A 14,406-nucleotide genomic window follows, 5' to 3' on the forward strand; every position below is an offset into this window, starting at 1 on the left:
ACGTTAGTTTAGTAGTAGAGAGAAGAAGAAGAAGAAGAAGAAGAAGAAGAAGAAGAAGAAGAAGAAGAAGAAGAAGAAGAAGAAGAAGAAGAGATAATCAACGTACAGGGTCGACGACGACAGTGGTAAGGTTGTGCTTTTCAATCATGTCTGACAAGACATCAATCGTCTCCACGGACCCTAGCATGCCTATATTGCAGTATTGTCAGTCATTTCCAGAGAAAAAAAAAGAAGAAAAGAATACAAAATGAAAGAAATCAAAGAAATTACCCGTCTTGACGACATCCACGCCAATGTCCTCCACCACGGCATCAATCTGCCTCCCCACAAACTCAGCCGGCACAACATGCACGCCCAAGACGCCCTTTGTATTTTGCACCGTGAGCGCCGTCGTCGCCGTCATGGCGTAGCACTGATGCGCCGCCAGCACCTTTTGGTCCGCCTCTAGTCCTCTATTATTTTTTGTCAACGTCGTTATTAGCCAAAGGGGAAAAAAAAATTGCTTCAACTCTGAGAAAAAGCTCTTCAAAAAAAGTTCCTGGTTTGAACTTACGCCCCGCCAGAGGGATCGGAGCCGGCGACGACCAGCACCCTGCCCTGAACCATAGTTCCTGAGAAAGTCAAATCGTGGAAGCTGGATAAAAGCGGAAATGGTGAGCAAGTTGCAAAGACTACTGTCGAGATGGACACAAGTAATGGGCAATGTCGAGATGATGGAAGCTAATGTATAAAGACTCATTGACGCCATATTTCACTCACAGATACAGTGGGGTCCGGCCACAGTAGGCTTTCGGAGCGCCGCCCGCGACAAGCCGCGCCGTATTCACAGGTTCATCAGCGTACAAGACTGGAAATAATGTATATATATAAATTCAATGTTTAAAAAAAAATCAACCAACCAGAGACTAATCCAGACTAAAAGTGGACAAAGTCTTGTAGAGAGACAAGATTTCAGCGCTCCTACCCGCCTATTCTCTTTCCGCCAGGCCAGCCCATGAGCCGCTCTATTTCCCCGTCTCTGGATGTTGCACCCTGACGCCATGCTGTGCTAACAGAGAATAAACAAGGAAAAAAAGCAAAAGAGACAAAAAGACAAGAAAAAAAAAAAGAAAAAAAAGGCGGAAAATGGACAAAAGAAAAAAGTTAAAGAGAGAATTGTCAAATAAATACAGAATCCGACTAATGCCAGAAATATAAACAAGTCTAGCGCCTCAAGTTAAGAGGCGGCGGTAGCATGCTGTTCCGGAGATACTCGGTCGGTTCGCTCACGCTGCGCTGCCTCTCGGTGCGATTATCATCGCTATTCAGACTATTGCCGCTGGAATGGCCTTCTCCGTCTCCGTCTCCGTCTCCGTCCTCCTCCCCGTCCTTTTCATTCTTCTTTGCCTGCTGGAGCTTTTGGCGCTGCTGCTCCTGTTTCTGCGCCCGTTTCGAAATGGCCTCGTCCTCGTCCGATTCCTCCTCGCTGCTGCCCTCCTCGTCCTCATTGTCCGATTCCTCAAACACAATCTGGCGCATGACATTCTTGTCGAACAAATCAATCACCATTCTGCGCACGCCCAGGCGGTAGTGGTTCCATTCCATCAGACCCATGACGTATCTAAAAAATTCGGTGCTGCGAAACGCCGACGGCTTGCGCTGCTTGAGCTTTTGTAGTTCCATCACGGCCCTCTTATAAATGACAGTGTTTCCAAGATCTACCAGAAGCTCCACAATGCGCCCGTTGACTTCTTCGTCAGTGACCAGAGGGGCCGCTACGGCGTTTTCCCCCGGTGGCGTCGCCGTACGAGCCCGCGGTGGCTCGCGAACTGTCCGTTGTGTAAAGGGTAATGTGATGGAAGATGCCCCGATATGGTCCCACGGTTTCAACGACAAAAGCTTTGTGAGATCAGTTGGGATGCAGTACCCAAGCGAGTGGCCCATCGGCGTCGTGTTTGCATCCCATCCATGTTCAGACAGAATCTCCAGGCCGTGCGTAGATCGAGAAATTAGCCCTAGAACAAAAAAGGCCGTCCCTCGGAGGCTCATGACTTGATGAGACTCGGCGATGCGGATAATCTGCTCAACCACGTCGCTGGCTTCCAGGAATGGCGCTCCAAGCTCCATGCAGCCAACGTTGCCTACCGCCCACATACAGCCCTTGACCTTGGTGATGAGTTCGGGGTCCTCTGCTTGCATTCCATAATCGCGAATCGTCGCCGCAAACTCATCAAAGTGGCCCTTGTCTCGCAGCAACTTGCAGCCTTCCGTTGTTCTCGTCAGCTCCCGATAGAAATGAGGTGGTACATGACTGTCGTGGAATTCTGCCCCTGATTCGGCTTCGTCAAACATGGTGGATTGCTGTCCTTGCTCATCCGAGTCAATCAAGAACGACTTGGCGAGAGATGCCTCAATCACGCCGACGTAGCTGTCGTTTCTACCCAGGAACCAGTCATCCATCTCATTGCTAATGTAGTCGAGTCCATCCAGATAGTGATAACCGATCGAGGTTGAAAGGAATCGCAAAAGGAGCGGCGCGCCAATCTCGCCGAGATGATCTAAAGCTGGTCTGCATTCAACAACGTATTCCAGATAAGTCTTTCGGTTGCACGCCTTTTCCAGAATCTTGACAGCAGTTGCGCACACATCAATCTCAGGGTCATATAGCTGTGTCGACAGTAGCTGAATGGCCCACCGAGAATCACTGACATCTCCCAGCGCGTTCGTGGCGACTGGGCGACGAAGCGTACACTTGCGAAGCACATCGGTCGCGTAGATTCGAGTCTCCTTGGTTCCAGCAGTGAGAGCCTTGGCGAGCAACACGCGGTGATGCCCTTGCAGCGTATAATCAAAGTTTGTCAGCAAAAGCTTGATCAAGTCAGGCCGCTGCTTCAAGTCGACAATGTGGTACATCATATTGAACATCTTCCATCGTTCAAGAAGCATCAAGCCTTTAGGGTCGCCAGTCAGGACACCAAGCATGGCAAAGTACCCGTTGCAAAGAGTGTCGGTAAGGCGGTCTTTGGCGAATAGCGGAAACTGCGCAGTGAGTCCGCTTGTTGGGTCACATTGCGCGAGACACTCTGCCATTTGGCGGACCAATTTGCTGTCGGCCAAAATGTTGACGCCTTCGTTGGACTGTAATAGAGAGTGCATCAAGGCACAGCCAGCCTGCACATACTTTTGTGTATTGCGCGTATTTTTTATTTCAGAAAACTTGTACTTGAACGGCCGGTAGAAGCTCATGATTCTCTTCATCCATTTCGATGCCCTTAAAGCCTCTTCCAGCCGCTTGCCATTTTGTAGTGGGCCACCGATGATCTTCATGATAATGTCCCAGTTCCATTTCGCATAGTTGGAGCTGTTGAGCACGCCAGAGTCAATCAGCAACTGACGAAAAGTGGTATCATCGAATATGAGGGCATTATTCGCTCGAGGCTGGCCTTCCAACGCGGCCAAATCAATCATGCTATCGCTTGAGGGAAGAATACCGGCCATTGTCTCCGACGGCGCACTTCTGTACAGTGTTTTGCTGACGCTACTGATCTGATACACAATGCTAGATGCGACAAAATGCTCGTCATTGTCGAATTCTGTGGCTGCTTTGAAAAGCTCAGGCAGTAGTTGAAGCTCCGCGCTCCAAGACGGTGGCAATAGCCGGCTGGCAAGTTTCAGAACCTCGGAGAGTAACAGCGATACTTTGCGCTTCAGCATAGCATCTTCTTCTGTTTGCGCAATCTGCAGCAAGCTACGCAATAGTCCGGCTTTGATGAGTACAGCCAAAATGAGTGCAGTATAGTGATCGACGAAATTCTGTTCACTCCCGTCGTCCTCCATATATGACGACGGCTTTTCCTTCGCATCGCCCGATTTTAGGTTGACAACGCGACCGTACGTGGTCAATCGACGACCAGCAAGAAAAGACGTCGCCCAAGCAGGGGGCTTGATTCGTAGCATCGAGAACAAGAGATCGAGTACAGTTTCTCGCACATATTCGTTCGGGAGAAGCATGCTGTAGATGAGAGACCGAATAGGCCGGAAGTCGTACATGCTGAGAGTCATGATACCAGCCCATGACCTCATGGCAGTGGAGATTGCGCGGCAGCTCTGCTTCAAAATGATTTCGTTTGTGCCTAGGGGATCTGTAAATGATGCGAATAGGGCATCAAGACCGTAGCTGGGCTGCAAATATTTGCGCTTCTGCGGCGTGTCGAGGAGGAACAGGAAGACGGCAGTTAAGCTTTCGGAAGCCTTGTATGAGCCTTCAGAGAGGGCGTCCGACAAGGGTCCGAGGCCGCCTGACGCTATCAGCAGAGGAGGATCCCTGACAAGAATCTCGGCCAGGGTCTCGATACAAATCGGACGCAGACGGTCAATGTTCTGATCGTGTGCCGGGATAGTCGCACGTCGGTCGTCGCCTTGCTCAGCGACAGCGACGATGGTTCTGACGACAGCTCTCGATATTTCCTTGACACCGTCTTTGACATCAAGAAAAGCTCTGACAAATTTGAGAGCTTGCTCGCGCTCCACATCAGCCTTGCGGTAGTTATTGAGCGAACGGACGACGAGGAAGTCGGTGTTGAGGTCTCGAATCTTCCTGAGCGAAGCCAAGTCGGAAACGGCATATCGCGTGACTCGGTAGCCAGCGGCCACCACTTCTCGACTTTCACTGAGCAGCATCATTTGCATGCGCATGCCAAAGATGGACCACACCAAGTCATACTTGATGGCGGGGTGTCTCTTGAACAGGCCTACAAGTTGGTTGGCGCGGCTGACGTAGTACTCGGGCGTCATGCCTTCAACCTCGAGAGCTTGCAGCAGTTCGGCCAGGGCAAACGAGGGGCTCTCGGCCGCTTCGTCGACCTCGGACTCGCCTGCAATGGATTTGCTAGGGCTTTGATTCGATCGGACACCGTTGGACAATGAGCTATCCTGGGTCCATGTGCGTGTCGGGGTGGCGGGTCGCGTGCGCTGTTGCTGTGTATCTAATATTTTGCTGCGTAATTCGCGAATTCGCAGGTTGCTGGCACTCAGTTCAGCCTCGACTCGCTGGCGTTGATCCTTGGTCTGCTTGGCCTTTTTGACATTGAGAGCCTCGAGCATGTTCTCGCTGCCCTCCTTGATCTTCAACTCGCGGATGAGCTTGTCTTTGAGCTGGAGTAAATGCTGCTCGGATGCGTAGTCTGGTGATTCCTCCATGACCTTGTCCATGACGCCGCCCGTGTACACGGATCCGACGTCGAGCCGGCTACCTGCGCGGCTGGACATGATCTGGCTCCGAAGCTCGGAGCTGAAACTACCAGGGCCGGCGGCCGGATTCAGACTGCTCCCGCGGGGGCCAAAGGACATGGCGGATGTGGAGAGATTTCGCGCCGAAGCTGCGTTGGCAGCACCATTGGGTGGCTGGAGGCCGTCGCGGTCGAAGCTGGTGCGGCCATTCTGCGGTTGGGAGGTCTGGCCGGGCTGCTGCCCAACACCGCCCTTTTGGCCTACATCGGAGGAATTGGCGAGCATGGCGGCGTCGTCTTGCCCACCGATTGGGACGGGGCCCTCTGGTGGGCGTGCTGCATCCGTGGGTAGCTATGGCACGGCTTTTCAAGGTTGAGAAGAACAGGTTGGACGGGAATCGGCCAGGCGTCGCGCGGTGTGCCACATCCGATGTGACTTGTGGTATCGGAGTCGGAGTAGAAGGCCAGCGAGTCGATGAATTGTGTTGGAAATGCGAGGGCCTCAGAGGTTGAAGCTGATGTCGAGCTGGGTGATGGTGGGAGAGGACGATGGCTGAGGACGATGGTTGAGATGGTTGAGAGGATGAATTGTTAGCAGTGAGATACAGCCCACTGGCAAGTCTACCTTTAGTCGGACGTGGTTATGCGGGGCGCAAGGCAGCCAAAAGCAAGTATGGGCTGGATGGAGAGTTGGGTAGTTATTTGTTAGTGCGCCTCGCCAACCAGCTTGCGTCAGAATCAAAATGAGGGGGAAATCTGAAAAAATCCGAACCAATTACTCACGGTTCCTTGCTCACTTTATCATGTATCGTTGCACAAGAGCTGCGACCCATGACTTGGCTGGCTAGCCATGTCATGCCAGGCACAAGTGCTATGCGCGACAGGAACACATCATCATAAATGTGTAAAGTCACTCTGTGGTTTTCACAGGACTTGACGGCATGTCGATCCCCGATGACACATTCCTCTCCCTTTTTTTTAAGGGGGATCTCTGTCGTTGCCCTTGACTGCGATAACCGTGTTCCAATATCCGCCATGGCCCCGTTCAGTCATCACTATTGGCGGAAACCAGAGTAGGCCCGCGATGAGATGATCAAAAATGAAAGGGTGTTGTACAAGTCATCCGCGAATCCCTGGTTCGTATCTGGAGTATCTGGAACGAAGACGATTATTGCGTGAACAAGTTGGTAATGTTGAAGAAGAGTGCCAACGTGTATAGTAGGAGCCAAGGATACAATTCCTAACGCATACAGTCATTCTCAGGTCTTTTTCGCATTGCGACTCGACTCAATTTAATAAACAAATAACGCGGCCAATGCTATGATTTTTCGTCTCGAAATGACAGAGACGCATTGCAGTACTGCGAGACTCTTGCCCATTTCACTACAAACTATGTCGCTCGGCACCGTGCGCCATTTCTTTGACCGAAATTTCTGCATCACACCAACCGGGGAAATCAGATCATCAACGGCCAGCGGGAAAGCGACCATTGAGCTTGCTACTCCAGTCCAGTCTAGCTTCGGCGTCGGCTCTCGCGTCTTTCGAGACGCGGCCCTGGGTTTTCCCAAAAGACCCCTCATTGGAGGAAAAGCGAACAATAGGCAAGTCTAACATGCAGAAGGGAAACATGGCGTGACTTGAAAGAATAAGCCATCTCGCCGCAGAAGCCAAGCCCGTGCGTGCATCTATCTCATCAGCGGCCCCCGTGGATCCAGGCGGCCCTCCGCGTGCTGGGTGTCGGCGGGCTCCGACTCGCATCTGGCGTGGGCGATCCCCCCCCAGCCAAGTGACTTTTCCTCATGCAATTCGCCCCATATGGCAACGTTTGAAAATACGGCGGTTTTTGCTCCTCATTGTTAGCGTCATAATATTAGTGGCCAGGCTGGGTGGCCGCTGCGTACTCGATCTCGCGTGGACAAGTGGACGTGGCCGAGCGAACCAACCCGTCCCGGGGGCATGTCCGGACTCGTCAAGGGACGGCGCCGCTGATGGCTTTATAAATAATCGTGCTGACCCCATGGCCTGGTATGGCATGCTTATCTTTATCGCGTCAATCAAATCTTGATTTTTTTTTTGGCAGAGATTATCTTTTCGTTTCACAGTGCTGCCACGCCACAAAACCTTGCACAACCGGGCGCCTATCTCAAGCCACGGGGACATCCGACGAGAAACAAGGTTCCAAGACCATCGCATCCGGCTCTCATATCTTCACGTTTCCATCCTCCTAAATACAACTTCATCTCCCTCTTTGCGCCAAATTTCTGCATTATTTCTTCTTTGAGCCTGGCTTTGCTTGCATTTGCTTGCAAACGAGACTTTTGCGTCATCCATCTTAACCTAGCTCAACCCCCCCCCCCCCCCTTGTAGCTCTATCCCCCCCGACGAGACACGACACATCAACAAGTCGAGATGCCCTCAGTCACAGCTGCCCGCTACGGCAAGGACAATGTACGTCTATTCAAGACGCACCGGGACCCCAAGACGGGCGTGCACACGGTAACGGAAACTGTCGTGTGCGTGCTCCTCGAGGGCGCCATCGAGACGTCCTACACGCAGGCCGACAACTCAGTCGTCGTCGCCACCGACTCGATGAAGAACACCGTCTTCATCCTCGCCAAGCAGCACCCCGTGACGCCGCCGGAGCTGTTTGCCGCGACGCTCGGCGCGCACTTTATCGAAAAGTACAGCCACATCCACGTCGCCAACGTCGACATTGTGACCAAGCGCTGGGTGCGCATGCACGTCGACGGGCGGCCGCACCCGCACAGCTTCGTCAAGGAGGGCGAGGAGAAGCGCAACGTGCGCACGCGCGTGAGTCGCCGCGGCGGCATCGCCGTCAACAGCGGCCTCTCGGACCTCACGGTGCTCAAGAGCACCGGCTCCGCCTTTCACGGCTTCGTCCGCGACGACTTCACCACCCTGCCCGAGACGTGGGACCGCATCATGTCCACCGACGTCGACGCCAGCTGGGACTGGAGCGTCTTCCCGGACCTGGCCGCCGTCCGGGACGCCGCGCCCGAGTTTGACCGCGCCCACGAGGCCGCCCGCAACATCACCTTCAAGCGGTTCGCCGAGGACAACAGCGCCAGCGTCCAGGCAACCATGTACAAAATGTCCGAGGACATTCTCAAGGCGGTGCCCAATGTCAACAAGGTCTACTACTCGCTTCCCAACAAGCACTACTTTGAGCTCGGTAAGTTAGCTAATTCGGAACGTACACGATATGTAATGAGACTAACACGACAATCAGACTTGAGCTGGCACAAGGGCATCAAGAACACGGGCAAGGATGCCGAGGTGTATGTTCCTCAGAGCAACCCCAACGGCCTCATCAAGGTCGAGGTTTCTCGCGATGGCCCTTCTTCCAAGCTGTAGATTAGAACCCGATGATTTGAATCCAAGCCCTTTATTCTGTTTCATTGTAGGTAGTTGCGTTTTTCCTCACCATCATCAAATTCAATACTGCGTATTATACGTGCATCCCAGACTAGATAGCAGCCCCTGTCTGCTTGCTGCGTGAGAGATGTCCGGGGAATTTGTATTTAATTGGAGTTGTAACCTCAGATTGAAATTTGGTTTGACCACATCTCAATACAAACAGTTCAAGTTTTTGAGTAATACTGATGAAGCAATCATATTGTAGCGGAAAACTATCCCACGGGTAGTATTTGGAGCAAAAAGCGCTTCTCTAGATATTATACAGATGTTACATGATGCATCGGGGTTTCCGCATCCACATGCACACCGTCACCATATACACGCGATAAAGTTGGCGACATCCCCCTCATAACCTCTTGGCGTCCGAAGCGCGTATGCTCTCGACATTGGTCTCCCAGCCCTGCTTGCCCACAGGCACGCCTCCAAACCGCACCAGATTGTCCTTGTACGGGTGCGCGTCGCCTTCAAACGCCTTGAGGCGCGCGAGGCGCTTGTCGCGGAGCCTGTTCTTGGGGAGCATGCCGCTGACGGCCTTGCGGAGCACCTCTGCGCCGCCGTGCTTCTCCATGAGCACGTCCATGGTGACGGCGCGCAGGCTTCCCGGCCGGGTATTGTGGCGGTAGTACGTCTTGCGCCACTTCTTGTTGCCCGTCGTGTACAGCGCCGCGCAGTTGGTTGCCACGACGTAGTCGCCGCAGTCGGTCGATGGGTCAAACGTCGGCTTGTGCTTGCCCATCAGCAGCACGGCGATACGCGACGCCAGACGACCGAGCGACGGCGGCGTCACGTCGTCGGCGGAGGGGGCGGTCGCGCCCGCGGGCGGGCTGGCCTTGGCGGACGTGGTCAGCGGTGTGGTGGGCGTGGTGCCGGTGGTCGCTGAAGCGGCGGCGGCAGCGACGGCGGCCTTTTTCGTCGTCAGACCGGCGTGGGGGGCTTTGGCTGATATCTGGTGCCATACTCGCGAGTAGGCCAATCGTGTCTATGGAAATAACGGATTAGCTGGCGCCATCTCTTTCGCACTGGATATGGCGATCGAGGAGACGACTTACCATGCCAATTGTTTGTGACATGATGCGGAGTTGGGCCTCGATACGAGGTCAATCCTAACGTTGGGGTTTCTGCACGTAGAAAATCCAACTACAAGGCAGATTAGAAGCCTGACCTCCGTTGTTATACCGCCGAATCGCTCGCTTGTTCGTTAAAATGTCGCCAATGCTCACGAGCTTCAAAAGTTTAGCACATAGCCAAAAGATGGCTGACTAACCATATACACCATGAGGGTCACCTGATGTACCTATCGAAAGAAAACGCCCCCAGCCTCAGGGAATCTTATCAGCGGGTCGCAAGTCAGCAGCAGGCTCTAAGCCCGCTAAATAGCAAGCCCAAGCCCGCTAGAAGGCAATACAAGGTTTGCTCAGCTTCCGAATCAAGGGGCTTTACATTCTGATATAAACATATAACTAAAGCTAAACGCGGCGCTCCACCGGCTAATCCGACTCTACTTAGGCAGAGCTTCTCTGAGAATTGTCTCGATCTGGCAGTGCCGTGAGCTCTCCAACGCAACGTTGATGGCACACGCTTTCTGTTTTCCCCACTGTTAATTGCCACCCAGATTCGACGGAGACGGCTCTGGAAAGGCACCAGGCATTTCTGAAAACTTCTTCAGCCAGGTGTTATTCTCCAAGCCGGCGAGCGGACCTCGTTTGAGCAACACGGTTTTCTTGCGTTTCTGCACGGCAGCTCGGGCACCAAGTCGATGGCCGGCAACGCTGAGTGCTGGTACTGCGGGTTGCTTCATGGCTGCAGTCTCACCTGCACCCCGTTCTCTGGTGGACAACTCGATGTTGATTGCCTCTTGAACCACATTTCCCTCGTCGCCTCGGCCTCCAGGGTTCAAGTTGGGGTGTTGCTCCATTTGCACCGTGACTGGTACAGCATCTCCGCGCAAAGTAGGCGGCCTTGGTACAGGTCTTGCAACAATCCTTGGCTGAGCGTTTGCACGGGAAGGGTCACGCAGCCCACGTTCCTGCACCCCATACGTGCCAAATTGAATATCCTCCTTGTTTGGGGGGGCGACTGGCTGCAACTTTGGGACGTTTATGCGCTGTGTTGTCAACCCGTTGCCGTCAAAAACCTTGATGAGCATTTGCGCTGCCGTCGCACGCTTGGTATAGTCGATGACGACTAGTTCATGAACATCATACAAGTACTCCCAATAATTTTCAGCCAAAGCGAAAACCCATTGCAGTTGCTGGCTATAGTCGTGGCAGGTGAGAGAGCGATACCCGTATAAATCGAGGGTCCAGGCAATGGTCATGAATAGCGACCACATATCCACGGCAGTTGTCTGCTGCTCACGCTTATAAATTTCTGGAGCAGCAAACTGCGGAGTGCCGCAGAAAGTTCGTGCGCCCTGCTCCCAATTGCTAAGACCAAAATCTCCGAGACGGAAGGACAGGTGATTGTCTCTAAAAGTGTAAAGCACATTGGCAGGCTTCACATCGCGATGAATGAGACCCTTCGAGTGGAGATAGTCGAGCCCCTTAAGTACGTCATGGTAGACTCTCAGAGCCAGTGGCTGATCGGCAATATGCAGAGGACGGTCTCGCCTCTCAACGAGATTTTCGAGGCTCCCATCCTGCAGGCTCATAACGATGCGCATAAGAGATTTGGGCTCATCAATCGTGTATCCGAGAAATTTGACGATGTTGTCCTGTTATCTGTTAGTATGGGCAAGTGACGCTGCTGCAGGCGAAGACGGACATGGAGTAAGCCCTCATGGATTTTCATCTCTCGTAAAGTCGAGCGGTGGAATTTCTGGACTTTGACAGCAACGACTCCTTTTGTCTTGGCGTCGAAGGCCCTGAACACGGTCCCAAACCCGCCGTGTCCAATGGGACCCCCCTGAAGCACAAACCTGGCCGCGTCGGCCGCGTCGATCTGGCTGGGGACATCATCGTCAGCTGCTTGTCGGGCGTTTGCGTACTCATCTATTACAGGCAAAGGTAGAGTTTCGGCCATGTTGGGATGTCTCAGCAGTTCAGCTTCGCGCCAGGCCTGCAAGGCGGAAGCTAGCTCAGCCGATGGATAACGCCAGACAATGTCAAACTCGGCTTTGTTCTGTTGGTCGACTTCAATCTCAATCCTGCGGAGACGACAGCTGCTGCCGCCTGCCTGACGCAAGCCGCGACTTAGTAGCTTGCGAGAGTTGTCATCACCATATGCTTGGCATGAGGCAGTGCTCGAATTATCGAAAAACATGATTCCTTGATTGTCTGCTTCGGCCAGGAATGCGCAGTGAGTCCTGGAGATGGCCGTCCACTCCACAGGCATCGCAATGTCCCCGGCACGACCCATTGTCACGATACAACAAGCTGTTTTATCCGCAGCTCCCGACTTGTACAGGCCGAGGTCGAGGAATTGCTCCCCATCGCGCACCGTGACAAGGTGGCTATTTGTATAGAAGTTGACGATTTGGCTCGCGGCATGGCTCCTTGGCTTCAGAGAAAACAGAACGTTTGCACACATTTTGAAAGATTACTCTACACAACCAGAATGATGTCGGAGAGCATGGCTTCGCAAGCTAGCAGCGAGGACTCTGGCTATGATATAAACATATGAACGAGTCAACTGCATGAGCCGCGGTGGTTTATGAAACAAACATTGTCCTAGGCCATGTGTCACTCAATATAGCCATTGGCTGTCGATTCCCGGTTGAACATGGCGATTTCTAAATTAGGTAACCACGCCGCAGCACTTATAGCCTAGGCCGCTGCGCCAGGCGGCCCGGTGTTGATTGGATGCGGTGCCGCCAGAGGCCGAAGAGGGTTGCCTGACCGAGTTACAGGTCAGCCCCTAGGTACTACGCGGATGTCTCGCTAGCCGCCGAGAGCAGTTGGTGTTCAACAATCAGCAGGGCAACAATGCACAGTGTGTCAACGTGGTGCGGCGTGCTAGCACTGTGCGGGGACCACAAGCTGGCACCTAAAGATCCTAAGCTACAGTGCTGCGAAGCCTCGTCAACGCCTTTGTTTAACAATCGCCATGTTTCGAAGTTTCTTGAGTTTTTTTAGGGGCCAGAACTCTGACCTTCCACCTGAGTACCAGACAGTCGATCCTCTCAATAGACAAGACGGACAAGAAGCACCCACAACCGAACGAGGCGACGCCCGTCTATTGGAGCCGGACTATGTGTCTCCCACAGAACAAGACGACACGCCCCGAAATCGATTCGACTACTACGTCGACTTACGAAGGCTTCAACAATTAGTTGAATGGCAAATGCGACATATATCACCCGGGCTCTATGGAGACCTGGATTCGCAAGTCGAAGTCGCCCGTGACTGGGTTATTGACTGCTGGAAGAGACATGGCATCTGGGCCGCTTCGTGGCGTGGCACTGGCCCAAGTCACAATGACAAATGGCCATGCCGTGACTCGGGGGGCGTGCCCACTTCTCTGCTCTCTCTGGAACTGGAGTGGGAGATAGAACACCTCGTCGAATTACACAGGCCGACGCGCATTCCAGAACTCTTCGGCAGCCAATACGTGCCCCCGGCCCGCGAAGTGCCGCTTCAATGGGGGTTCGACCACCTTGTTCGTACGGCGTTATACAACGTGAGTAAGCGCTGGAGGAGGGCTGGCTTTCGTTGCAGTGGCGTGGATCAGCCCGGCGTCAGGTTTTGTCGGAATCTGAAGTTGCTGTACGCCTCGCTTCCAATGCCTGCTCGCGAAAAGCTAGATTCTTTGGACGCGTGCTGCTGGGCGGACTTGTTTCGCGGGGAGACGAGGCAAAACCAGGCTCCGCGAACTGACATGTTTGGCCGGATCATTGGGCACGCTCAAGCGAATGCGAGCCCAACCGCGGACAGCTTGGAGCTTGATCCTCTGCAGACCTACATCTGGGGCCGGATCGATGGGGACGCGCAAGCGAGTTCGATGTCGAGTCCAACTGCGGACGGCTCGGTGCTCGAGCCTCCACGAACCACTATATTCGGCCGGGTCATTAGGGACGCGCAGGCGAATGCGATGCCGGCTCCAACCGCGGAAGGCTCGGTGCTCGAACCTCCACGGACCGGCATATTTGGCCGGATCAATGGGGACGCGCAGGCGAATGCGATGCCGGCTCCAACCGCGGAAGGCTCGGTGCTCGAGGAGATTGGTCAAATGGTGCAAACCCGGAGGGCGGCTCGAAGAAGTGGCCGCGTTGCTCGTCGCCCGCCTCGTCGACGGGGCATTGTTAAAAGGCGCAGGGGCGTTGCCGAAAGGCGCCGCCGGGGGTCATGAGAGCTCCTTGTGTCATATCGACCTACGTCCACATTCAATGAAGTTTGAATGAAAATTACTCATTTTACACTTATTTGAGGATGCAATACCCCCGAGCATGGCACATGGCCAATTGTCTCAACTTGACCCCGAGGTAGCTTCATGGGCTTTTATCGCAAGGATATGGATCTGTCAAATGTGGCAGTCGCGAAGCAAGATGAAAAAGTCGGTATGATATACGTCAGAAGGCGTAGGGAAGCCCCCCGAAGACGCCCGGTTGTCCAACTTCACAAAGACTAGCACGCCAGCAAGGCAGCCTGTCGTTCTGCTTTGGCACTAAGTATCATCTGACCCTTTCAGAATGTTACGTCTCTGTCCAGTAGTCAGATATTGCTCTCCAGCCGTCATTATTCAACGACTCTCAGATACAACGGGATCAGGATACCCACGTCAATTTCCGGACCCAACGTTGCTTGAGAGAATCAGCAAAAAGGCT

The 14,406-nt window shown here is 53.5% G+C and overlaps 6 protein-coding genes across 6 annotated transcripts; 2 read left to right on the forward strand and 4 right to left on the reverse strand.

Moving 5' to 3' along the window:
• Positions 1-97: 97 nt before the first annotated feature.
• Positions 98-606, reverse strand: BBA_03765 (thiamine biosynthesis protein (Thi-4); the record flags this gene model as incomplete). Its single annotated transcript, XM_008598862.1, has 3 exons — positions 98-189; positions 271-452; positions 554-606. 3 exons carry the CDS (start codon positions 604-606, stop codon positions 98-100), a joined length of 327 nt encoding a protein of 108 aa, XP_008597084.1.
• Positions 607-1,203: 597 nt separating this feature from the next.
• On the reverse strand, positions 1,204-5,493 carry BBA_03766 (HR1 repeat, rho-binding protein; the record flags this gene model as incomplete). Its single annotated transcript, XM_008598863.1, has 1 exon — positions 1,204-5,493. One exon carries the CDS (start codon positions 5,491-5,493, stop codon positions 1,204-1,206), a length of 4,290 nt encoding a protein of 1,429 aa, XP_008597085.1.
• A 2,123-nt stretch (positions 5,494-7,616) lies between these two features.
• On the forward strand, positions 7,617-8,582 carry BBA_03767 (uricase-like protein; the record flags this gene model as incomplete). Its single annotated transcript, XM_008598864.1, has 2 exons — positions 7,617-8,400; positions 8,458-8,582. The coding sequence occupies 2 exons, from the start codon at positions 7,617-7,619 to the stop codon at positions 8,580-8,582; spliced, it is 909 nt and encodes a 302-aa protein (XP_008597086.1).
• Positions 8,583-8,991: 409 nt separating this feature from the next.
• On the reverse strand, positions 8,992-9,715 carry BBA_03768 (ribosomal protein L13; the record flags this gene model as incomplete). Its single annotated transcript, XM_008598865.1, has 2 exons — positions 8,992-9,624; positions 9,695-9,715. 2 exons carry the CDS (start codon positions 9,713-9,715, stop codon positions 8,992-8,994), a joined length of 654 nt encoding a protein of 217 aa, XP_008597087.1.
• Positions 9,716-10,242: 527 nt separating this feature from the next.
• BBA_03769 (CAMK kinase) lies at positions 10,243-12,173 on the reverse strand (the record flags this gene model as incomplete). The annotated part of the gene is made up of 2 exons (XM_008598866.1): positions 10,243-11,358; positions 11,409-12,173. The coding sequence occupies 2 exons, from the start codon at positions 12,171-12,173 to the stop codon at positions 10,243-10,245; spliced, it is 1,881 nt and encodes a 626-aa protein (XP_008597088.1).
• Positions 12,174-12,689: 516 nt separating this feature from the next.
• BBA_03770 (uncharacterized protein) lies at positions 12,690-13,931 on the forward strand (the record flags this gene model as incomplete). The annotated part of the gene is made up of 1 exon (XM_008598867.1): positions 12,690-13,931. The coding sequence occupies one exon, from the start codon at positions 12,690-12,692 to the stop codon at positions 13,929-13,931; it is 1,242 nt and encodes a 413-aa protein (XP_008597089.1).
• Positions 13,932-14,406: the final 475 nt, after the last annotated feature.

Source organism: Beauveria bassiana (assembly GCF_000280675.1).
Source record: "Beauveria bassiana ARSEF 2860 unplaced genomic scaffold BBA_S00008, whole genome shotgun sequence".
Lineage (NCBI taxonomy): Eukaryota > Fungi > Ascomycota > Sordariomycetes > Hypocreales > Cordycipitaceae > Beauveria > Beauveria bassiana.